We start from the raw sequence: 24,174 nt of genomic DNA, 5'->3' as shown, positions 1-24,174 counted from the left end.
CACAACTCACAACCATCTGCCCAAGACTGTGGTCTTCTAGTAATCTTACCCTGTGAGTGATTTCTGACAGATTTCAAGCTGTTCTAGTAAATGTGGTAGTAACTGTCCCATGATTTCATCTCCAATGCAGCACTGAACAACATTAGGTGTTTCATGAGCTCGAGTCATGATCCTCACCCAGGATTTATCAATGTTAGAGAAACGCTTTGCTTCCTGTTGAAACATGACAAGTAAATCACAACAATTAATGTGGAAGAGAAGAGATGAAGGAAGGAAGACAGAAGAGGGAAAAGGCACTTATTTCAGAGTTGGCACCCAGCAATGTCACCAGTAATCTTCTCACTAGTAATCCCATGTCCAACTTCTAAAGATTTTTCAGCTTAGAAAAAACACAAATCTTTCTGCATACACAATACAGCTTATTTTATACTTGACTGTCAAGCTTGCTATCTACTTCCGCTTTCAATCATTCTTAAAGAAAAAGAGAGAAAACTCATTATGCTTGAAGTGCACGCTTCAAATTTGAAGATTGTTTTCTCAAAACTGAAGTTAATTTTTAATTTGAAAAGCTATGCAGGAAAGTTTAAGATACAGATTCCTAGGTACTATTAAGCTAGTCTAACTAGGCTAGGTTACTACTAGGCACAACACATACTGCTTAACAATTTTACAATCTAGAAATAAAAAGATCAACTAGCTCACACAATTTTATTATTCTTTCTATCACAATACTTCTGTTTGCATTGTTACCTAATTTCTTAGCAAAACTAGTTTTGTTAAGCACCAATAAAAATGAAGTTTATGCTACTGCACCAATTATGACATCACAGTTAAGTTTTATTCTTAAAATGTAGAAAAACAAACTGAAAAAAGCACGTCTGAAAACCTTTGGAAGCTGCTTTGCTATGTCACCACCAACAAAAACAGCTTCTAAATAAATCCACAAGTTCTGCACAGTCATCCAGTTCTCAATGATATCTGTTGTGTTGGAAAGATAGTGCACCCATTTCTGAATCTGTGTCTTGAAAGGTGTGTTGTATCTAAAATAAAAAGAAGACAACTGTTTTATTTCAAGACTGAAACAAGTCTCTTGAAAGCCAGCACATTACTCATAAGGATGAGGAATAGTTTGCTGCTCGTATTTTTGTCAAGTGAAAGTACAAAAACTTATACTTGATTCAATTCAGCTAGTTAGCAGCTATAAAATCAGCTCCAAATTGCTGCTTTGTACACATGGTGCGTAGCACAGCTGTGATACAAGAGAAGCTGAATAGGAGCAAGATTTCAATTTCACTCTAAGGTAAAGTAGTTTCAAAAAAGGACTATGCAATATCTTGAAAGCTGCAAGACTTAACTGAACTCTTGCTTTTGAACGTCTGCCTGATGTTCAAAATGTGTTCCTTATTTTATCTGCAGGCATTTTATCTGCATGTGAAACCAGAGAAACTGAAGCTCATTTTAACTGAGATTTTCAGCACCTTTGGCATGAGGCAGTGACCTACCACAGGAGACAGAGCAGCAGTGTCTGTAATGCCCATAGTATGCCTGCAGAACCTGGCGCTGTTCCCCTTTATGCTCGTTGCCACTTTCTCGCAGAGATGAAAAATGTCCAGCTGATTATTCAGGAAGTCTGAACTGCATTGGCATACTTTCAAAAGAACTTATTGGAGGGATACAGACAATAAGAAGTAGCCCATGAAAAGTTCAAGGACAAGCAAGCTCTTAGTTTTTATCTAGATGTTTATTTTCCTTCTGCTCTGTGAAAGACAAATTTGTTCAATAAAACAAAGCCTCTTGCTGATATTTTTTTTCCTCTCTCCCTCCCCTCTTTTCCTGTTACCTGTTACTCATAAGAGAGCCAAGAATCATCAAGCTGTCCTCCATCGTAGCAATTGTTTCTGATGTGCTGTCACCTCTTAAAAGAAGTTCCCCACGGTTTTTAAAGTTTGCAAAGATAAATGTTTTGTTGTCCCATTCAGCTATCACTTGTTTTAACTTCTGCTCAATGTCTCCCTCCTTCACAGCACTTATGCAGATATCCTTTTAAATAAATAAGATGTCAAAACAAGCTAAGAATGGTTAAAGTCTCCAGTATACAAATCTAACTCAAATTTCCTTTAACCCCAGTAAGGCTGATGAGCAACTATTTATCAAGTGGAAAGATCTACAGACATACAAACACCATAGCTAATAACATGTATACCACATGATGATATGGCCAGCTTTGGGCAGAATAAAAGAATAACACAGTGATTACTTTTCATATCATCAATGTTGCAAAGCAACGCACTTTCACAAATTAACTTCTGAGTGAAGTTACATGATTTAAAAAATGGAGTTGACACCACAGTGTATTTGTGTCATTATTTTATACAGAAAGCTGAAGTGATAATCCATTTCTCTGTTCTTCCTTTAGATATATTGTTTTCCGTCTTACTACTGTTATTCCCATACTATTTGAGTAGATCAGTTTGTTTCATTCATTCATTTCTCTTCCTTTACAATACCTCTATTTCGTCTTTATATCTTAATAGTGGAGCTTCCATTATATTCCTCAGTTTGAATGTTTCACTTTCCACATCAAAGTTATGTTCAGTGAGATCCATAATCCGCTTCCAGTGCCGAGGCATCATTGCTTTACTTGACATACGCTCAAGCAATGGGCAACATTCACTGAAGTCCTCAATGGTCTTCTTTAGGTCAAAAAAGGCCTGCCATTCCTTTACACCACGAGGAAGCTTACGGCATCTACGTGGAAATAATGCAAGCTTTTTCAAACAGTTTAAAATATTCTGTTACACATCTAGCCACAGTATATGGTTTTAACACAAAACCACATACCTTCCAAATTCAGGTTACCTGTATTTTGAAGATTCTGTATGTGATTCTGCATGTAAGAAAATCTGTTTCCAGTCTATTTCACTGACTGATAGGTGGGCAGGCACCTACAGGCTCCCCTTAAGGAGAGTAGCTGTATAATTCTAATACGCTCTGTCCAAGTAATCTCCAAAAACAACTGAATGACTTTACATTTTTATTTCATCTTTTGGTGAGGCTCATGATATGCAATGCTCTGTGGTCTGGAAAAAAATCCTGTTCCTCAGAACATGCAGGTTTAATTCTTCAAATCATTTTTTTCCTGCTTTGATGAAAAGTTCAGCTTCAACGCATGCAATGTATCTCTTTTCATAGGAAAACTATTCAGCAATTCACTAACTTGCCTTAGACATCTAGGATTAATCTGTCCCTCATTAATAATATTATTAAATTAATAATATTATTATAACAAACAAGTGAAATTTCCCTTTGTGAACAAAATAAATGGCAATTTTAACATATAGTCCAATCTCATAAAAAAAAGTTAACCAAGAAACTCCCTATCCTCAACATTTAGAGTCTAAACTGGCTCCTTTACTTGATGAAGTCGGTAACGGATATATTTTTCAATTAAAATTCACATTTTTCATGTTCCAGTGAAAAAATACATGCTCAAATATGATTACTGGTGCTATTTAATTATAATAATATTTAAGAAGTAACAAAAGTCTTTCAGGCATCTTTACCACAGCAGCAGTTTCTCACCTGTTCTGAAACTCCAGAAGTTCACTGCTAATTTTTCCAGTGTCTAATTCTGACCAAAGAATATCATAGTAGCCACTGACTGTGTCAATGACACTGTTATACAGATTATAGAGCTTCTGTAGCAGATTCAGTTGCTTCTTTATTTCAAGCAGCTGAGGATACTGAGTAACAGGCAAACCAAAAAGATCTTCCCCACCAGTATAAGTAATATATTTACGAAAAAGATTATCAAATCGATTCTAAGAAAGAAAAAGAAAAAAATTAAATTACATAAAATTAAATAGTTAAATATTGAAGATCTGGCATTATGCTTAGAGCTGCAGCAGTGATTAAAATCTAGTAAATACTAGAAAGATATTTAGGAGATACTAACAACTTACACTGTCAACAATTTTGTCAACAATTTTCATGAGAAAAGTAACTTTTAGTTAGTTTGGAAGCACATCTTTAGAAGTTGACAGGGAGGCCATTTACTTTATGTGGCACAGTGACAGAACAATAAATATTAAGCTTGCACTTGAAAGAGGTGGAGCATGATATGCAAAGCAGAGAAAGCTGGATGCAGCAAATTCTACCTCTCCGTGTATGCCATGCAATTCTTTTATTGAAGGGTTGAAGTAAGAATTACTATTGTTTAAGCAGCAAAGAATAACAAAATTTAATTGTCTATTGCAATATAACTGAGGGAACATAGTAGGAAGCCAAATGAATAGCACTATGGGAAAAGGAAAACCATTAGAAGTCATCATTACAGGAAGAGAAAGATTACAGGAAGATAAGTCATGGTACAAAAACATTTCAACAGGAAAAACAGTCAGTTTAAATTGAAACCTTTAATACTATTTAAAAAAAAAGAGAGAGAGAGAGAGTGGAAGAAGACTGGGCAGAATTGTACTGGTGAAGAAAAGACACAAATGCATAGAAAAAATACCAACATAACTTTCATTAATTTTAAACAGGCTTTGCCCAATCAGTAACCTATGTATCAAAGAAAACTAGTTCAACTACTCTGATTTATTCTCAAAACCTTCAAGTGTTACTTTACTTGCAATAAGTATTAAGCAATATCTTAGAAATAACAGTACCTGAAACATAGTGAGCCTGTTACTGGCTTCCTGAGGCTCTAAACCAACCACCATTGGCCCATTCTGGGGAAATAAATAAATAAATAGTAAATAAATAAGTTAATTTAGAGGGTGAAAATTGCCACAGAAGTTTTCATAATAGTGCAAAAAGCTAGGCAATGGTAGCTCATTTTTAAAGTAGAAATCAGCATTACTTAGAAGATGATACAAGACTGGTTCAGCTTGACTCATTTATATTCTACTAAGAAAGGAAATAAGAGCTTAAGTCATTTGTACTTATATCCAATATCAGAAAACACTTCTTACATTCTAAAATAATTTCTCATTAATCCAAATCTTCACATTTGCTCATGCTAACTAGCTGTATATCATAAACCCTAAATGTCTCAAGTCTTAATCTTTAAGAGTTGATTACCAGCATTAAATACTTTAGTCACATTCAAAAAATAACCATATCCTGGCCTGCACTGAAATTTGAATACAATACTCACATAAACAAGAATAAACATATTCTTCAGACAGTAGAGGCACATCCCTTTAATTGGTCGACTCCACAATCTTTCCATGCTCCCACTGCTCCTCAAAAACTCCTCTAACGGAAAACACCACAAACACTTGCCTGATCATAATCTGAATAGAATTGTGCACAGTCTTCAGTAAAAGTCTTCACAGTGCTAATAAGCTCTCCTCTGAAGTTTGGCTGCAAAGCAATGAGCTCATTCTGCACTTCATTTGCACGAACTAGCAGTTTTTCCCAAGTGTAGTGCAAAGTGTCCACCTTCTCTGTCTCTTCCTTGGCCACAAGTAAATCATATTTATTTAACATAGCATAGGATTCCTGTCAGAAGGTTGGATCAAGATACACAAAATGGTAACTGAAGTTAATTTGACACACATATGTATGCTACAATTTTAAATTTTTAAGAACAGAGAATGATTTGTTAGAAAATGAAAATCTTATCTTTTTGCATACCATTATCACAATCTGGCAAACCAATACCAAACTGCAAAAAACCATCAAAATTAAAACTATGTAGTCCTTACCTTTCACACAGCATTTTGCTTTCTGATAGATTATTCGCCCTCATGCAATCTGCCTCTCTAAAAACTAATCCCAGTTAAAGTACTCCTTAAGTCTAGAGTTTCATTTTAATGAGAATATTTTTCTGATCCATGTCTTCAATTACCTGCTATGACCCAAGCTGAATATTACAGGTGGTGAGCCATGAGAAAGTATCTAAGCAGAGGCCTTCAAGTAAGCAAAGTAAACAAAGTTCTATTCCATAAAGGCCTTTAAGACCTATTTCATGTTTTCAACAAAAAATAATTAGGAAACTACATCAAAAGTTACTGTAACTAATGTGTTGCAACCTTTTAAAATGTTATAAATATTCATCATTCAGAAAGAGGAATCCATTTAATATAGTTAATGGGGTTTTGTTTTTGCAGAACCTCGATCTCTACTTGTACCACTGACATATAAACACTACACATACTGAAACATTTAGTCAAATTTCACAAAATCACAACTAAAATTCACTAACTGTGAAATAGCATAGAGTAGGGTAGCAATGAATTTGTTTCATCTGAAAATGATTGTATCAAATGGAACTATTTCCATTTATGTCTTCCAGTTTGATCAAATTGCAGACAAACTGAAAAAATGAAAACATAACTATCTGTCTGACACTCCACTATGTGGAAAGTACATCAACCTCCATTTCAAAAATCTGAAGCATGACTCCTTGTGCCTAGGGACTCAAGGCTCCTGCTTGCAGAACTGGAAGCTTAAGAATCCTTGGCTACCACAGCCTTTGCCTTGTCTCCACATCACACGGCAAACCAGAACAGGTCTTAGCAGGAACTTCCAAAATATTATCTCCTAAGAGATCCCATTACCTATGACAATTTCACAGAATGTTACAGATGCAGATATGCCTTGTTTTTCACCATCAACTATTTGTCCTATTTTTACTCCTTCATAAAACTAGGGAGACCATCACAGCTTCTAAGGCTGATATATTCCTTCTTAGTTGTATTCTGCAAAATACGAAAGGGCTCCACGCTCATTCCCATTATTTGCACATAAGAGTACATACTGTGTTCCATAATTTATCTCACCTCAGAGAAAACAAAAACAGAAAACAGAGGTGCAAGACATTTGTCTTACAGCAAACACAGTTTTTTGCATCTCCAAAACAGAATATTAGAGTTGTCAATAATAGGTAGATAAGAATTCTGTGTTAAGTTACTTTAACTTAAAACAATAAGGGCAAAACCCTGAAAATAAAATTATAGGCAGTCAGGAATCATGAACACATCTTAGGGAAAAAAAAAAAAAATCTATTGAGTATCTAGTCAATGATTCATTTTGCCAAATTATAGTATACGTAAATCCATACTCTGGTCAGGAATGCAGAGAAACAGTTACTATCTGATTTTAATTCTGCCATCTGACCAGAAGCCCTTACATTGTAAGATGTTCAATAAATGAATTCTAGTAAGTGAACTTCTTTAAAGAAGTCAATTGTTTATGTTCATTTCAACCATGATACAGTTGATAAAGCAATCACTCTCACTCATTCTCTTATAATCTGCTTAATATTAGCTTTCTTCTCTTCTGTAGACTAAGCTAAAAAAAAAAAAAAAAAAAAGAAAAAAAGAGGAAAATCAATGCTTTTCATATACAGACTTCTTCCACAAAGTACCCAAAGCTTTCTTGCATTAGATATGTATTCTCATCTTCCTCTTACCTAAATCACTCAATTTCTGTACTATTCACTAAACCAACTCTCACCTTAACAAGTTTGCACCTGTCCAGATCAGTGTTTCTTACAAAAATAGTTTACAGGAACACAATAGGTCTGCCAGCCAACATTTAACACATATTAAATAATACCTTTTCAAAGTGCCGTGTTAAGCTTTAACCCAGAAAATAATTGCTCTGTTCAAACAGTACCCATACATGCAACACTCCTGTTAACTACCTCAATGGGCCCAATTTGAGAGTCTATGGAGATCTGTAGTTCTCTGATCTTTTTTAATGCTGACATGGCTATTCTTATATCATCCAGATCCTTGATGTGGCGATTTAACTTCTTGCCAGTTTCCTCTATAAAAGTGAAAATTGCTTCCATTTCTGTTCGGTACTTCTTATTACAATGACACCCCAGCAAATTCATCCACGCTTTGGTTTCTGCTCTCAATGCTAGCTTCAGATCAGCTGAAAATATTGAACAATGAGTAGATATTTAGATACTGTAGATATTTTTTAAGATATACTTTTAATCTTTTTTCAATATATGTTCTCTTTGCTCCCAGTTCTGTTTTTTCAGTCTAACCATCCATGTACAGAGAAGATGAAATCACATTGACACTTTTGAGTCGTTTATAGGATTACCTGCAATTCAGGATTGTTTTCCTCCTAATCTTCTCAGAATATACCATTTTTCCTACTGGAAAGATGAGTCTGGATGCCACACTTGTCATACTGTTCATGTACTGTTATACAAATTTCTGTCCTACACATCACTAACAAATTGGTTAATATTCTCATCCAAGTCTAAAATCTTTTTAAAAAATAATCCTATAAAAACAACTACGAGTCTGATTATGGAAGCTGAAGAAGCAGAAAGTTTGATCTGATATTTAATGAAGCCAAATGGTCCATCAACCACTTAATTTTTAGAAGTTTTATCTGCAGCATCACTGCAGCATCTTTCTCAGAGTTCTCAACGGAGGAATCAAAAATCAATACAAGCATTACATAAGATTTTAGCTGGATATAAATTCAACCCTGTTACCTATTCATTCCCCTGTGCAGATTTCACTTGTGTGTCTTCCTTTTTACACGGTGCCTTTTTCCATGCTTAGCTCTCACACCTGATGGTCTTTTGATTTATTAAATATCAAAACTACCTCACCTCCATTGAGTTTCAACAGCCAGCTTGTTTCTCTAGTTCTTTGCCTTATTATATAATCAAAGGCATTTGGTTGACACTCCTTCCTAGTGAGTAAAACATTCTGCTTCCTCAGATTTGACATCCACTGCAAAATCAGTTGTATATGTTTCTTACAGTCCATCATAGTTTCCAACTGTCCTTTCTGTTACACTGGTGTAAAATGCTGATGCAAAATTTAGTTAGGTGATGTAGAACCTGAGCTACAAAAAAAAAGTAAAGATTCGAGGCCTGGCCTTCATGGTAAAAAGGGAATCAGAAACAACATGAACGTTTCATCGAACTCTGTTAAACAGAAGACTTTTCAGCTGTCTTGTTACATGCAGCCAGGCAAGGAGAAAAGCAACATAAATATATCATCTTACTCCTATAAAATATGTATCTACAAGGGTCAGTGACAGAAGAATAGGTAAACATCTACCATCCACCCCATAAGTGAGCAGAAGTATCCAGGTGGGAGAAGCAGCTCCAGTTGAACCTCACAAATACCCTTGTGTGTTTCATTTGAATGCATCTACAGTCAAAATGGAAAATAGCCATTCTCTCTCTTTCTCCTTTCCATCTTTAACCTAGTTCACCCATCCAAGACTAAGCACCATCTCTCCTCCCCACAGGAGTCAGAAAGTATATGACTCTAGAGAGAAGCGGAAAGCTGAACGCTACCAGTGTATAGTGCAAGAGCTCCCACGCAGATGTATTCAGGCTCAGAATCGATTTTCAGCTCCAAGTCTCGGAAGTGCAGAATTTCAGATTCAAATTCAGAGAGTAATGGGTTTCCCATCATTAATTTATCAATGGTTTCCTCCTTGTCCTTCTGCCATATAGGGTGGTAACAACTAAAACTCTCCAAAGCAGTAAGAACTTCCTGAAACACATTAGAAGTTCAAAGAAAGATCCACAGCACTATATGTATAGCATACATATAATTTCTTAGCATCTGCTCATTACAATACATTAAGAACTCTATAGTAGAGCAGTTTGCATCACCTCACTAAACAGAAGGCTTCTGGCAAATTTATGCTAAAGCAAGTTCCATTAGCAATCACAAGCCTTGCCAGGAACTGTATGCTAGCCACGTTCAATTCGTCAAATCAGTTACAGTATTTTCCAATGAAATGATTCTTCCATTAATAAAGTCCTAGGAATCGGGGGAAAGTAAAATACTCCACACTTGTCCTTCCCTACCACTTACTGGACTAGAAACTGAAACCTGAGCTCAGGACCCAACACAAGAACAGCAGTAATTCAATTTGTTCTCAAATAATTAAGTTACAAGACAATTTTTTTTACATGTATGACATTGGTGACGTTAACATTAAATTCTACATTCAATTCCGGTATCCTTGATTTTAATATAATTTAAGGAATGTGCAATAGACTTATTTTTCTGGTTCTCAGGAGTTCAGAAAAATGTCAGACAAAGTTAAATCATCATCACTTAATCTAACAAGTAAATAAGAGGTGACTGCTACAAGAGATAATCCACATCATGGCTTATGATAAACATAGTGCTTGCAGGCATTTAAATCTGTCTAAATGATAAAAGTCTCCAATTACAAAATATTGAGTATCAAAATACCAAGACAACTATCCACCATTATCAAATGCATCTTAGTTTTCAGCACAAGCACGTATGTCATTGCACTAGTTATGCTTTAGCACCGCTGAAGTTACAAGGTTTTGAGTCAAAAATCTCCACTTGGCAAAGCTCCATTGGAAGGTTGGACTGGCTCCAGGAGGAACTGATGCAGAGTTCCCAAAAAAAAAAAAAAATCAGTGCAATACTTGACAGTTTACTAGAGAGTACAAGGAGAAAGAGAATGGCAAAGAAATTGTGCATATCCCCTGAGCTATCTCCTAAACTCCAGTAGCAAACCCTACGCAGCATTTTACAAATGCCAAGCCGACAGACAATTTTCCTCCAAAAATCTTCAGAAACTCTTCAAAATGGGCCACAAGTCATGCTGGCTTCATTAGAATTTCTATGTGAATAAAACTGTATTTAATACACTTATACAATTACTACCAGTTCTGTATTAAATACACACAACTCAACTATACCTAGCGTTTCTTACAATGTTTTACCAATTGGAGATATGTTTTTAATCAGACCTAATTTTTACTTTATGTAATATTCAAAACCTCATATATTTGAGCAGAGTACACTTGAACCATGTTACACTCTTAAAGCATATTTGCAAATCTGCAGCCACATGTTTTCCACCCACCAACTTACACTTTTTTATTAATATGTTTAATTACTGCTTTAAATGCCTTCCCTTATTGCCCAAGGAAGTTAATACCCCTTGGACAGCAATATTAAAGTAATACTTCGATTGTCTTACCCTTTTTGTAGAATTAATAGCAGTGCTGAGTAAAGACACTGATTTAATAATTTCTTTGTTCTCTGAAACACTCTTGAAGTAGTTCTGGCTTTGCACTGGATCAGACAAACTGAGTGATGCTGCATCTGACACATCTATAAAGGCAGATTCAAATACAAAAGCAGTTTAAGGACAGACATACTGTTCAGGCTGAGTAAATTCCTATAGACACAAACTAATGACTAGGTGGCCAACATAATTGCCATGCATTCATAAACCTCTCAATATTAGGAAACTTGTTTCATCTAGGTACATTTGGAACAAGTTCCACTCCAATCCTTCAAATATAATCTTTCCTTTTCTCTAATGACTCCACAAGGTTTATCCTGTAGACTTCACATAAGTGATTTACCGATGTATCAGCTTTAAGGAAATATATAAATATTTTTGTTTTCTGAAATAATGTGGGGTAGATCACAATTGACATCCAAGAAGATGAGCATAGCCAGTCCTCAAAAGGAAAGAAACACAAAAGGAAGGTCCATTAGCTAGCAAATACGTACGAGATCGAGTTTACCATCATTTCTTATTTTATCTCAGGCAAGACAAAGTCTTAATTTCAAAAGAATAATTTAATTTCTCAACCAGTTCAAGTATTACTTTTTTGGTGTGTAAGAGGGAGCTAACCTAAAAAGATTCAATATATTTTTGAAGCACCTGAAGTATAAAGTAGAACAATTAACTCGGCTTGATTCTAAACCATCTCAGACAAGAAAAACCCAGCAACCAAAGAAACCATCTTAAATTTCCTTGAATTAATGCCTTCAATAACTTAATTCCATGTCTGATCACAAAACAGATTAAGTTAAAATCCTTTTAGAAATTTTAGTCTATTCAATCCTCTACACAATCCTCTCTCCACTGATACTGCAATTTACATAGACATTTCTCTTCAGTAGCAGGTTTTGTTTGAGTTTAACTTACCCTTCTTAAAAGAATTTCAACACAAGTTTTAAGATGTCATTTGAACATAACAAGTTCCAAACCGCACTAGTAAATCATGAAAAATCTTTTGTGTAGCAATAACGACTATAAGTGTTTTCCAAAATCATTCACAACTGCTACTATGCTGCCCAAGCTGGCACCTTAACAGCTTTTCACATGGTGCAGGTAGAAACTAAATACCTACAATTCTGAGAGGCACAAACAAACCCCCTTACTCAAATCCCCACAAAGTATCTTCAAGCAAGCTTGGTTTATAATCACAAAGAGGAGCTCTGGCATTGTTATTATATCCTCTTTCTTCTCCGAGGTAGTTTAAAATCTGAAGTCTTCATTCTACCAGTTTTGATGCCCTTTGTATTTAATACCCTTTAACGCATTCTGTATAAATCACATTTACCTAACATTCAAATGGAGTGATGTCAGAGTTTATCATTACCATGGATGTTTTTCTTTCCAGTCTCTTTCATTCCATCATCAGAATCGCTGTCTCTGTTCTCACACTGCAACATAGCCACATTCCTCTCTGACATTTTCTTCTGGGGAAGAAATAAAATTTCATTTTCTATTTGCAGTAGTTTTCAAACATTACTTTTAAGTGAGGCTGTTAAAGACACAAACCTTAGATATTCTCTCCTTGCTCCACTGTCCAACTCCTTTCATTACTTTCACAATACTATCTACCACTTTATTAAGTGTCTGCTGTACCTCATCCAAAGAGGGTGTCATGATGACATTAGGGATAGACAAGTTAATACTGGTCCTAATTATAGGATGAGCTCTTTTTTTCTGCTTAGAAGCATTGTCATTTTCTAAATGAAAGAAAAAAAAAAAAGTCATTGACTTTTTTCAAGATATCAAACAAGGCATTGTAGTGATATAATCCAATATATACAGACTAGTGTTCAGTATGGAGTGTAGTTTCTTAAGGAAAAAAAGATTCCTGAGTAATTTACAGGATGTATTGTTAAACTCTATAGCAGCACAAGCAAAAACTAAGTGCCATGCTATTTCTCTCCATGAAGATCCTCTTCAACTTGTTCTGTGCAGCTAAACTCTGTTTAGCAGAAAATTTTGTTATCTGGCTCGTGCTCGCAGTCAGCCTACTAAATTGTGCACAAAAACTCCTTAGAATCTCATAATACTGTATGCCTTATATGCTATAGAGACCAAATACAAATGCATTTATTTTTATTTCTTAAATGTAACAAGAAAACACTTCAGAAGAGTGTTCCAGTATAATGTATAGAAAGATCTAAAGTCAATTATTAAGAGAAAGAGAACACACCTCTTTCTATTTTTTTAATAGAGTTTTATGTAAAAGCCAAGGTCAAACAGGTAACCACTTATCAAGCCCAGCTCCAAATATAACATCTGGCTTCAGAACAGTACAGTCAGTCCCAAGAGAAACAGCATCACAATGACACATTCCTACTGTAAGAGGGAAAAAAAATCCTTTGGAAATATACCACATTATCCATTGTGATTTAACAAGACAGCTTATTCAAACCCTCCTTGTTTTCCCATCTTTTACATATATGACTATTTTATATCATTCTGGTATATTACAATAATGTATTTCTTTTTATAGGTTAAGAAAGCAAAGTACAGCAACATGGCCACCTAAAAAGTTGATCATGGAAGATGCATGGATGCGCTTGCGTAGAGTGTCCAGAGTGTTTCGAGTGACTTTCAAAAGGGCATCAATATTACAATTATTAAAGTAGGAAAGCAGTTCATTGGCTTCTTCCTCTAACATTTCTAAATCTGTTCTCTTCCTCTTTGCTGAAGCAGACAGCCCAGCCCATATGTCACTGGAGTTGTAGGAGGAAGTCAAGCTTTTTGATCTTCTTTCCTCTTCTGTTGCTAAAACATCATAAATCTAGTCAGTTAAATTGACTTAAGAGACCTGAAAACGCAATAAAGCAATACCTCCACAGGAGTCTGAAATTAAGCTAAATTTTTACAGAAATGCAGATGATACTCATTTGTAATCTGTACCTCAACATAACAGTTCTTTTACTCCTCTCCACCTTTTCTACTCAGTACAATCTGGCATAATTATCACCAAAATTTAGATATTTCTTATATTCCTTTTCTAGAAGTTCAGCAATTAACCCAGGCTTGTAAGTAGCTGTTTCTACAGCATTAACATTTTAACATGAAAGTTACACCGAAAATATTGACCTACTTGGCAGATGACAGATAATTGTTAGATGACCTATTATCCAGGCAAATTCAAATAAAAGTCTTTAGATGTTAGATGCCGATTGATACTTCAGTCATCTAAGTTGGAATATCCCCCAACATATGTCAGCATGCAAAACAAATATTATCACCGAGCTACAATACAATCATCTTACCTGTATTTTTTCCCCTTATTTCACCAGTGGGTACAACTGACTTCTCAACTTTTCTGACCTGTACCTCAGTGTCAAGCAATGTGTTAATCAGCTCATTAACAGCATCTTCCACCAGTGAGCTTTTTAAATGTAAAGTCCGAGAACCTTTTATACAGAGTTCCTGTTATCAAACCAAAATAAACATATGTTCTTAGCTCCTCAGCTTGCATGTCTATTTCTCAGTCATAGCAGCCTTTATTAACACAAACGTCAAACAAGAACAATACATAATATTATTTTTAAATTGGTTTGTTCCAAACTATTTAGTGTTGGATTCTTTGCTGTGTCAAACAAGGCATCATAAATGTCTTTCAAAATTGCTGTGTCTTGTTTCCTAAATCACATGACTCATCCACAGTTAATATTGTAAATCAACGTTTACAAAGCTTAGTTCCGTTAAAGGGGTCCCAAAAGCAAGTGCTTCTTAATTTTCTTAACTTTCTAATGTAGACATGGAATATTTAACCTTTTAATCATTGCCATTACTTGGCTGTGCCATAAGGAGTATTAGCCATTCTTATTTCCCATTTATAGCTAGACAGAAGGCAAAACCTATACAACTAAAAAGTTGTATTTATTATTAGAATAAACAAGAAGATTACTAACTAAGGGGTGAAAGAATCAAAGAATGAGATTTAATAAAATTCAGAAATATATTACAGTATTGTGCAGTTTTTCTTTAATACTTATGGCAAAATTGATCAAATATGCTTTAGCCAACTACGGTTTTTAACTATAACTGCCTTTTAATATTTTTCTTCTTTGTTATCTCCTATTCCTTTAAGCTTAATCAAACCTGTCTACCTCCATTTAATTAAAAATCAATAATTGGAAAAAATCATCCATTAGCAATATTCAGACATTTCCAAACTTTAAGACACAGTCTTTGATCTTCCTAATGATTCAGTTTAGTTGAGAGAGAAGGCAGATCTGATTTTCAATATCACAGCAACTACTAAACAAAGTACTTCGGGGTTTACTTCCATGGTATAACTATTTTTGTTGCAGTAATTTCTTTAGAAACTTAGATACTCGTTAAGTGATAGAACATATTTCTAGTCCTTTCTAATCAAAAACTACAATAAGGTTACAAACTCTGTTACTATTTTAACTGTACCCCATATAATCGGGTTTTCTTGCAGAAGATCAACATTAAGCAGTCTCAGCACACAGTGCTGACAAGTTTTTTGTGCTCACTCACAAATATTTTTACTTCAGTGAATATGTGTCTTAGTACCACTCTATCAGGAAAGTAGCAGCAGGATCAACAAAAAAAAAAAAACAAAAAAATTATGGATTGTGAGACTTACAAAGTACCATTCCTTCCATAAAATAATTTAAGTTTTACTTTGTATTTAACAACAAGGTGAGCTGTGACAAGGGACAAAAGAGGAAAGGCCAAAAAGTACACTAAGAGAAACAAAACTTTCATTTGTAGTACTTATTGCTACAAGAGGCCAAGGGTGGGGATTATTTACATGATCTTTTATGATCTTTTCCAAAGCAAAGTTTATTTCAGGAGAAAACACAAGTTAAGACATTATAACCTAAAATGCCAGAATATCTCACTATTGCCTCATAAATATTCTGACAGTCAATTATATTACTAGCTTAATCAACTTTCTAACCACTTACATGCTTACAGCTAATCCTCCTTAACATAAAAGTATTTTGACACGGTGAAGGAAAGGGCTTTTCCCAGAAAAGCTTCACCGAGGTACTTCTTAGTATATTTTGCACATCCCATTACCAACTCAGGAGAGCTCGAGATTAACAAAGATATTCAGTACACAATCATTTCCATAGTATTTACTCTCCCAGTCAATGAAGTGCATTTATGGAGCTATTCACAGGCATCAGATGAGCAACTGCCTTATTTGAAGGCACTAACAAGCAACGATGACAAAAAAGATACTATCACAGAGGAAAAACATTTAAATTGAGTGATATCAAAGCACAACAGAAATATCATACAGTAGCTGACCTAACATTAACAAGCTCAGAAAAGAACATCTCAGATCAGACCTCTTTGCATTCGGTATTTTTGTTCCTTTTTAAGGTTCCAGCCAAGCAAGTGGGTATTTCCTTACTTCAGTTTCCCACACATGCTTCATTAATTCTGCACTGTTTTTATCTCATTAAAAAGGGAAAATATTTTAATTCAAAGTCATTGAATTCTTCTTTATGAAACTTTTATCTAATAACCTTAGTCTTTTGTAGAAATTCCTCACAGCTCAGTGGTTCATCTTCTGGCAACTTACAAAGTGGCACTCTATTCATTTCTTGAAGGACAGCATCAATACGAAATTCAACCAAGTCATTCACTCGATCAAGCAATAACTCCAGCCCAGCTTTTGAAACAAACAGAAGATTCAAGACAAGCTTAAAAGTTTGAAACCATAATCTTTGCAGCATCCTGCTTAAACTTTTACTTCAACAAACTATCATATTCAATTTTATATGAATTCTACACCTTAACCAGCTTATTTCAAACATCTGAACTTTTATGGCAAGGTTCACCTCTGAAATCATAATTAATTTTTTGTATTAAGCATATGCTCATCTAGCATATGTTATCCATATCCTAAAATATAATAGGCAAAATACTATAAAAATATACAAGATGAGCTTAAATTATACGTGTTTCAAACATAGACATTAAAACTGAATTGAGGTACAGGAATATTTCTCCGTCTTGTATAGCTTGAACTAGTTACTACTTGAAGAACCTAATAGCAACAGAAACTTTTGACAAATAATATGTCCATCCTTGAAAAAAATGTTAGAAGACAAATAATAGTTAACAGAAAACAATCACTAGAATTTTCACAGTTTAATAGCTATTTCCTTTCAATGCTGAAATTGAAATAGCAGCAAGGTGCCTGTTCCAGACTCAAACTACTTGTATTATTCAAAATTAAATTCAGTATAATGGCAGGTAAGCAACCAAAAAGCATTTTAATTTGCCATTTCAACTAAAGAAAAATCCCACTATAACTACTTACATCATTTCAAAAAACAAAATCTGATGTAGTAATTAAGCTGAAGTAAAAGGAACTTGACATCTTCAGAAATGATACGCATCTCAGTACAATCTTGTGATAATCTTTCGAAAAAGTCTACAAGCTCATCTGTTTTCTAGAGCTGTTGCTCAAGATTTGTGTGCATTAGTTTTAAAGAGATTGTTGTTAAAAAAAAAAAAGGATAATATGAAAAGCTATTGAGCAGTGACAGTGCCAACTCAGTCAAGATATTATTCCCTGAGAACTTGTTTTGTACATTATAGAAACAAAAGGCAAGATCAGAAAAAGTCTGAAACCCAGAAGCTCTTTTAAAAAGTAGCTATCATTCTTCGAATCCAGAATACCTAGGACCTTTTGCATGCTACTTTATGCTTGGCTTAATTCTAACTGCTATCTTATCCGTATTAGTAAAAATTTGACAAATGTGTGAAACAAAAAGAAGGTGGTGTCATAAAGCAGAGGTTTCATGAAGTACAGGACAGGTGAAAATTCTTTCATGTATAAGTCAATTAAGTGCAAATCGTATGAAGGACCGTAAGCTTAATAATACAGCTTGCATTTGTATAGAAACAAACAAGCAGAAGCTAATAGAAGGAGGCAAGTGACTTACACAGCTTGTGAAAAACCTTATTAATATATTTCTCAATATTCAAGGATGTCCAGGTCAGTAACATCAGACCTGGCTGGAGAGCATCATCTACATTTGCTAACTGAGGAGCCATCAGTTGTTCAATAGGGTGTTTTATTTTCAGTTTAATTCTTTTATATTCTGCCAGCATCAGCTGAAATAAACAGAAAATGAAAGCATTAGTTAACATACATTGATTTGAACCTCTTCACATACACATATTTATCATAAATTAAGAAAATTCCTCTGGATATACATTACTGAAATTCTTAAGAAATTATAACTAATTGTTTGGGTAAATTTTCATTATCTTTGGCAGAAGGTCACTATTTATTGCTCTTCATAATAATGCAAGTACTACTTCACAGGGAAATTCATCTCTGCACTGGTTTTGGTTGGGATGGAGTTATTTGTTTTTCACAGTGGCTCATACGGTGACAGGTTTGTGACCAAAAGCATTGATAACACGACAATGTTTTGGCTATTGTTGAACAATGCTCATACAGCATAGAGGCCTTTTCTGCTCCTCACACTGCCCCATCAGTGAGTAAGCTGGAGGGACACAAGAAGCTGAGAGTGAACGCAACTGGGACAGCTGACCCCAACTGACCAAAGGGATATCCCATACCTATGGAATCATGCTTAAAAATAAATCTGGGGAGAAGAAAGAAGGGGAAATTCAGAGCTATGGTGTTTGTCTTCCCAAGTAACCATCATATAGCCTTGCTTTCCTGGAGATGGCTAAACACCAGCCTGGCGATGGGAAGTAGTGAATTATTTCCTTATTTTGCTTTGCTTGTGCATACAATTTTTGCTTTCACCATTAAACTGTCTTTATCTCAACCCACATGTTTTCTCTTTTAACCTTCAGATTCTATCCCCCATCCCACTGAGGTGAGCGAGTGTGTGTGCAATGCTTAGCTGCCTACCAGGGTTAAACCACAAAATAGAAAAAGGTTTGCAAATTTCAGTCTCTAAATGGATGTTCCGGGTGATAAAAATGCACCTAAGTGCAGTTTTATTAAAGTTCTGGTAAGGCTGAACTAATATTTGGTTTCTAATGCATCTTTAACTCACTGATCGAGTTTCACATGTTTTACAAAAAACAACCCTTGCAATGACTTTATGACTTAATATGACATTTTTTTCTCATTTCAGAATCAAGTAGCCCTTTGAAGTTATAGTTTTCTGGACACCCATCTTTGAATCCTCATCTTGAGTCATCGAGAACCTTGTCTGTTCATAGGCAGAAAAAATGATCCAAAGGATTTAAAAGATTAGAGAAAGGGAAGTTTCAGCCTCTCATTTTTAAACTATTCTACAGACATCCATGTAAAACACTGGTGCAGGAACTATCCTGCTACTTGCTGGATGCCTTCTACTTTTTAAAGGCATACCACCTGTTCCTCCCTCCCAGCTGTCCTCTCAACACAAAGTGTATCTTATATTGACTCAATTATTGGATGAGAGATAAATTGTTTATTCAGAAAGCAGGCAACAGAGCAAGTCATCTTCTAAGCCTCTTTTCCTCCCCATCCTCATCTCTTTCACAAGTCCTGCAGAGTTTCCCTAAACCCATGCATCTTTGAAGTGACTTCACAGAAAATACAAAGCCAAGAAATTCTTTTAAAAAGTGCCCCAAGACAGTCATAAACATAAAAAATAGATTTCAACAATAGTCTCTTAATGCATAATAGCTGATCTTCATTTTTTCTTTTCTACACATATGGAACCTAGACATCTTAATGTACACTACGCATACATAAAATAACTAAAACAAACCCACATGCAAATTGTTGACAATCTTCTTATACCAGTCTCTCTTGTGCTGAATAATACTTGCAAGTGGTGGGATTTCAAGGCACATGTGAACCATGCAGTCTGTTTCTCTGATTAAAGTTAGTATTTGAGGGTCAAAATTCACAAATAATTCTCCTGTTTCTGGAGCTTTTATCAAGAGAGATGTCTGAAGTCCTCTTCTAGCAAATTCAACCTGCAGGAAACAAAGCCATCATTCCTGACCAAACAAGCCAGCACAACAAAATACTTTGTTTTGGACATAAACATCACTTCAGCAGATACTAAAATCAGGTATTGCTAACAATAAAGACTGATATGGTATGAATCAACAATTCAACTTTATCAACACAATCTGTATGTACCCAAATGCTTAACAATCAAATTAACTGTTCTTTATCCGACAGACAATTTTCTGCTGGTTCTTGGAGATCATAAGCTGCATTCCACAGTCTAACATCAAAAGCAGAGCCATACTTTCTTACTTCAATCCTCTTAAATCTGAACTCTCATTTCCATAAAATTTACTGCGTATTCTGCAACAAGGCTGCACACAACCTCCTTGATGATCTAAATTATTCTTAGATAACTTCTTCAGATATCTTTTGAATAAACTTATCCTCATTTCTCTTTTCACTTGTGTTCCACTACCTAACAGATATACCAGGCTCCAATCCTAACAGAACTCCCAATTATCCAAACTCTGGGCAAATTTTTAAAAAGACTAAAATTAATGTTTATCACAGATTTTTTTATTATTATTATTCTTAAAAGGGAAGTCTAATCATACTATTGGTTTAACTGCCTTATTTGAATATTAGAATACCATTTGTTCTCCATGTAATTAGATGGAAGTGTGATTCATAAGATGACCACACATGGAAAATTTGGCTGATACCAGGAAGAAGTCATGCTTTAGGTAGGGAAATCTTCCCTACATGAAACAACTTTGCTGCTATTCCTATTTTCCAGTTATCCTTTTGCTGACATAATTTTACTGTTCTCTATTCACTTCTCAAATTTCATGTACCACATTACATTGAGATGGAGCTTGTTTTTAAGCAATAGTTTCATAAAGTCATTGATTTCTTTCAGTGTACTTTTTTTTTTTTTTTGGAACACACACTGAAAATTTGCACCCCCCTTCAATGTCTAAAATACAGTTGACTATACTGATTGTTTCAGCTGTATCATGTATTATCATGACATTTTACACAACATTTTTTTAAGAAATTATCTGATCAACTTTTGTCAGTGAAATTGTCGTGCTCTATCCACTAGCATCAAATTCACTCAGCACAGCTGCCCTAAATAGGAGCTGATTTTTTTTCTGCAAAGTTCACCAGCAAATCTTACTCTTCTTTATTCTTCAGAATAGAATTAATCTGAATATCAACCTCTTCCTCTCCCATTTATGGTTTTTTTCATGCAATTTTCATTATTAAGGTAACAGCAATAAGGAGTACTTTGAAGGTACAAATCTTACACTGCCATAGGATTATAGTAACTTTCACACTTCCCAGTATTTTATTATTTTAATATGTCTAAGTTGAGCTTTATTGGCTATAACACAAAAATAACAGCTTTAAATCTTATGCTATTAAAAAAGTGGGTAAACAAGGTGGTAACCATCCAGTAACAAACAGGCAAAAGGGGAAAAAAATGTTCAGAAACATCAGTAAGTGCCACTAAGCTTAACTATTTCCACTGTACAGAAGAACAAAAAAGGAGCTACAGCTCTACTTGCATTTATATTTCCTACAGGACACTTGCCTCGTTTCTCTTTTGTTCAGGAGTAGAGCAGGAGCTCCACCTTGTGTTCTATGATACTTATTTCCACATCTGTCTGCACTCTTGCTGCGCCTCAAGAGACTACTGAACAGTAGTCACTTTTTTTTTTTTTAATATATCTGGTAGGCAAGTACATTGATGTTAAAGTGGATATACTTTTCATGTATTTTCAAGGCATATGAGCTCGTTTCAAAAATTGGAAATTGTGCCACCTCCCTTTGTTCCCACCTAATGAGTATAAGGTTGGAGCAGGCACAGCAAGTTTATATGGCTGCCAAGTGCAAATAGACTCTGCTATAGGAGAACGCTTACTTTTAGCACAGATCATAATCAGATCACAGATCACTAGGAATTCACAAAGAAAGGTACCAGTTCAGGGGAGATACCTTGGCTGTTACAGTCATTTTGCAAAAGATGAAAGGAGAATGTACATGACTGCTCGGTCAAGGCATGGTACGTGTCAGAAAATCTATCACTAGATCATCTAGCCAAAGGAGACAGATGTAGCCCCACAAGCAGCATACATCCTCCTTAGTCTGTATAGCTGAGACAGGGAATATATCTTAAAAGTGCCCAGGTAAGGACACAATAACAGCAGCAGGTACAATTCAGCAAAAGCTAACATCAGTAGACTTGGAATGATTGCAGGTATCCAGCACAGTACTAGCATCAAAACAGAAACTGAGCCCATGAGAGAAACACTAAAGAAATGCCAAAGGCTTCTTGAAGTATCACAATTCCTCTTCCATAAAACATGAGGGACACATATACCATACCAGCTCTCTGTGAAGAGCACAGGAAATCAAAGATGGGCTTCTCAAGCTACCAGAATAAGCACTTGAAGTTAAAGACATTTCTAAGTACAACAAAAGCAATTTTCATTACTGCCCAGGAGGAAGACCAATTATATAGAGGTCAATAGTGCCAAACTTAGATCTGATGTATCTGAAACAATCTATAATGAAAGAACATTTGAGGTAATATTCTTCAGGTTCCTTGATTCCCAGCTAGCAGTCAGCACTAGATTTATCATCGGTAACATATAAACATATATCCAGCAGCAGAGCCAAGCCAGTCTGAACACAATATATTATACAACCTTTAATATTGTAGTCACTTCTCCTGATTTAGTATACCAACTTGACACAAACACTGCCACTTACAGCATCAGACAGTGATCCTTTAAACCTTCATGGCAAATGCAAGAGTTAAGAGAGAAAGGAAAAGCCAGGAAATCTTAGTATATTCCGACTGGACAAGAAACAGCAGCAACCTCTCATCCCAGGTCTGGTATAAGACTAGCTTTGAGAAGACTATTGTTTATCAGCAACAGAGATTTTCACATTGTCCAAAAGTTGGGGCTAAGCTCCAAGAACAGGAGGCAGATGCATTGCTAATTGTACCACCACCTTCAAAACAGTCATCTGGAGATTCTGATCCTTCTTTTTGAGATCTGAGAGGCTGAGGACAATTTTTCTTACAACGTGCTCTTTGACAAGTCAAAGTAACTGTAAGTCAAAAATATGCCAACAGGATAGTAGAAACTTGCAGAGATTGCAAGGCTATAAAGTAGTACCTGCAGAAGTCATTTGATAATATGAAGGCAGTCAGAGGTTCTATGTACAAAACCCAAGATGGCAAAATGAGTCAAACAAGATTTAGAACATAAGGTTGTCCTGGTGAAACCACAAAGGCAAACCATGTTTTCTGAAAAATATTCAGACTACAAAGTGTTCTGCCTTACCAAATGGTTAATAGGAAATGAAATGGCGCCGTACTGGGTATGACTGGGATGAAGTTAATTTTCTTCATAACAGCTTGTATGGTGCTGTGTTTCAGATTTGTAACCAAAACAATGTTGATAACACACTAACGTTTTAGTTATTGCTGAACTGTGCTTGCACAGCATCAAGGCCTTCCAGGTTTCTCACTGTGTCCCCTGCAGTGAATAGATTGGGTGGGTGGGGTGTTTAGAAGAGATTGGGAGGGGACAAAACCAGGCAGATGTCCCAAAATAACCAAAGGGATATTCCACACCATAAAACATCATGATCAGCAATAAAAAATAAAAAAGGAGGGGCAGGGGCTGACAAAGTTAGTCATCTTTTGCTCTGGAACTGGCTGGACATTGATCTACACATAGGAGGTGGCGAGTGATTGCCTTTGCAACACTTATTTTGTTTTCTTTCTCTCTTCCTCCACTTCTCCTTCACTTACTAAACAACTTATCTTGACTCACAAGTTTTCTTGCTCTTACTTTTCCTTTCCTCTTCCCTTTCTCACTATAGTGGGCAGGGAAAGTGAGCGAGCAGTTGCATGGTGCTTATCTGCCTACCAGGGTTAACCCACAACAGGCTCAAAACACACTTGTGCACCAAGTATGCTAGTAATTCTACAGGATGTTCTATCTGTTGAGAGTGGATGCTTTTTATATGTATATTCACTCAGAGAGTACTCATGGATTATCATTCAGAAACCAAATCTATATTGTCCAGATCAGAGGATATGTCTACTTTTACCTTAAACTAAGCAGCTGACAAAACTCCCCTCCCCCCACATGATTTTCTTGCATCACAGTCAG

The 24,174-nt window shown here is 35.4% G+C and overlaps 1 protein-coding gene across 1 annotated transcript in view; it reads right to left on the bottom strand.

Annotated features, from left to right (window-relative positions):
* DNAH5 (dynein axonemal heavy chain 5) overlaps positions 1 to 24,174 on the bottom strand; it is a gene marked incomplete at its 5' end in the record, with an annotated part of 73,747 nt that overhangs the window by 28,446 nt on the left and 21,127 nt on the right. Inside the window, 17 exons of the mRNA XM_029086302.1 lie at positions 50 to 213; positions 887 to 1,040; positions 1,841 to 2,040; positions 2,508 to 2,748; positions 3,583 to 3,821; positions 4,668 to 4,730; positions 5,287 to 5,505; positions 7,655 to 7,890; positions 9,290 to 9,491; positions 10,972 to 11,105; positions 12,392 to 12,491; positions 12,574 to 12,764; positions 13,576 to 13,818; positions 14,316 to 14,475; positions 16,560 to 16,705; positions 17,988 to 18,159; positions 19,792 to 19,998. Coding sequence (XP_028942135.1) covers positions 50 to 213; positions 887 to 1,040; positions 1,841 to 2,040; positions 2,508 to 2,748; positions 3,583 to 3,821; positions 4,668 to 4,730; positions 5,287 to 5,505; positions 7,655 to 7,890; positions 9,290 to 9,491; positions 10,972 to 11,105; positions 12,392 to 12,491; positions 12,574 to 12,764; positions 13,576 to 13,818; positions 14,316 to 14,475; positions 16,560 to 16,705; positions 17,988 to 18,159; positions 19,792 to 19,998 — 3,071 coding nt within the window. The remainder of the gene's footprint in view (positions 1 to 49; positions 214 to 886; positions 1,041 to 1,840; positions 2,041 to 2,507; positions 2,749 to 3,582; positions 3,822 to 4,667; positions 4,731 to 5,286; positions 5,506 to 7,654; positions 7,891 to 9,289; positions 9,492 to 10,971; positions 11,106 to 12,391; positions 12,492 to 12,573; positions 12,765 to 13,575; positions 13,819 to 14,315; positions 14,476 to 16,559; positions 16,706 to 17,987; positions 18,160 to 19,791; positions 19,999 to 24,174) is intronic.

This window comes from Antrostomus carolinensis, unplaced genomic scaffold (genome assembly GCF_000700745.2).
Source record: "Antrostomus carolinensis isolate BGI_N321 unplaced genomic scaffold, ASM70074v2 scaffold6930, whole genome shotgun sequence".
Classification (NCBI taxonomy): domain Eukaryota; kingdom Metazoa; phylum Chordata; class Aves; order Caprimulgiformes; family Caprimulgidae; genus Antrostomus; species Antrostomus carolinensis.
This window is presented reverse-complemented; position numbering and strand designations above follow the sequence as displayed.